This window comes from Bison bison, unplaced genomic scaffold (genome assembly GCF_000754665.1).
Source record: "Bison bison bison isolate TAMUID 2011002044 unplaced genomic scaffold, Bison_UMD1.0 scf7180017864472, whole genome shotgun sequence".
NCBI lineage: Eukaryota > Metazoa > Chordata > Mammalia > Artiodactyla > Bovidae > Bison > Bison bison.
Genome location: NW_011495033.1, coordinates 11,501,997 through 11,502,365, shown reverse-complemented (window position 1 = coordinate 11,502,365; position 369 = coordinate 11,501,997). Strand labels below are relative to the sequence as shown.

The 369-nt window shown below is 71.3% G+C and overlaps 1 protein-coding gene across 1 annotated transcript in view; it reads left to right on the top strand.

Annotated features, from left to right (window-relative positions):
• Window positions 1–6: 6 nt before the first annotated feature.
• The window catches only part of USP32 (ubiquitin specific peptidase 32), a 204,900-nt gene continuing 204,537 nt past the window's right edge, over window positions 7–369 (top strand). Inside the window, exon 1 of the mRNA XM_010861577.1 lies at window positions 7–188. Within this exon, the coding sequence (XP_010859879.1) occupies window positions 131–188 (58 nt within the window). The 5' untranslated portion in view covers window positions 7–130. The remainder of the gene's footprint in view (window positions 189–369) is intronic.

Here is a 369-nt window from a genome sequence, read left to right as displayed (position 1 = left end):
ACTTGTTAGTGTTGGGGGAGGTGGGGACCGGGGGACGCAGACACCGTCAGCCAGGGACGCCGAGGAGAAGGCGGGAGGGGGGTGGGGGCGAGAGCGGGCTCCGACCCCCGGCCGAGGGGATGAGGGGAGCATGGGTGCCAAGGAGTCACGGATCGGATTCCTCAGCTACGAGGAGGCGCTGAGGAGAGGTGAGGGGGGGAGGGGTCTGGGCGAGCTGCCGGGGAGGCCGGCGACGGGCCGCCCGGAGGGTGGGTGACCGGGAAGGGGAGGGGAGCTTGAGGGCGTGGGGCGCCTGGGGCGGAAGGGAAAGGAGGCCACGATGGGAATTTTTGCGGGGGAGCAGGGTCGGGTGGGAGCAGTGTTTGGGGC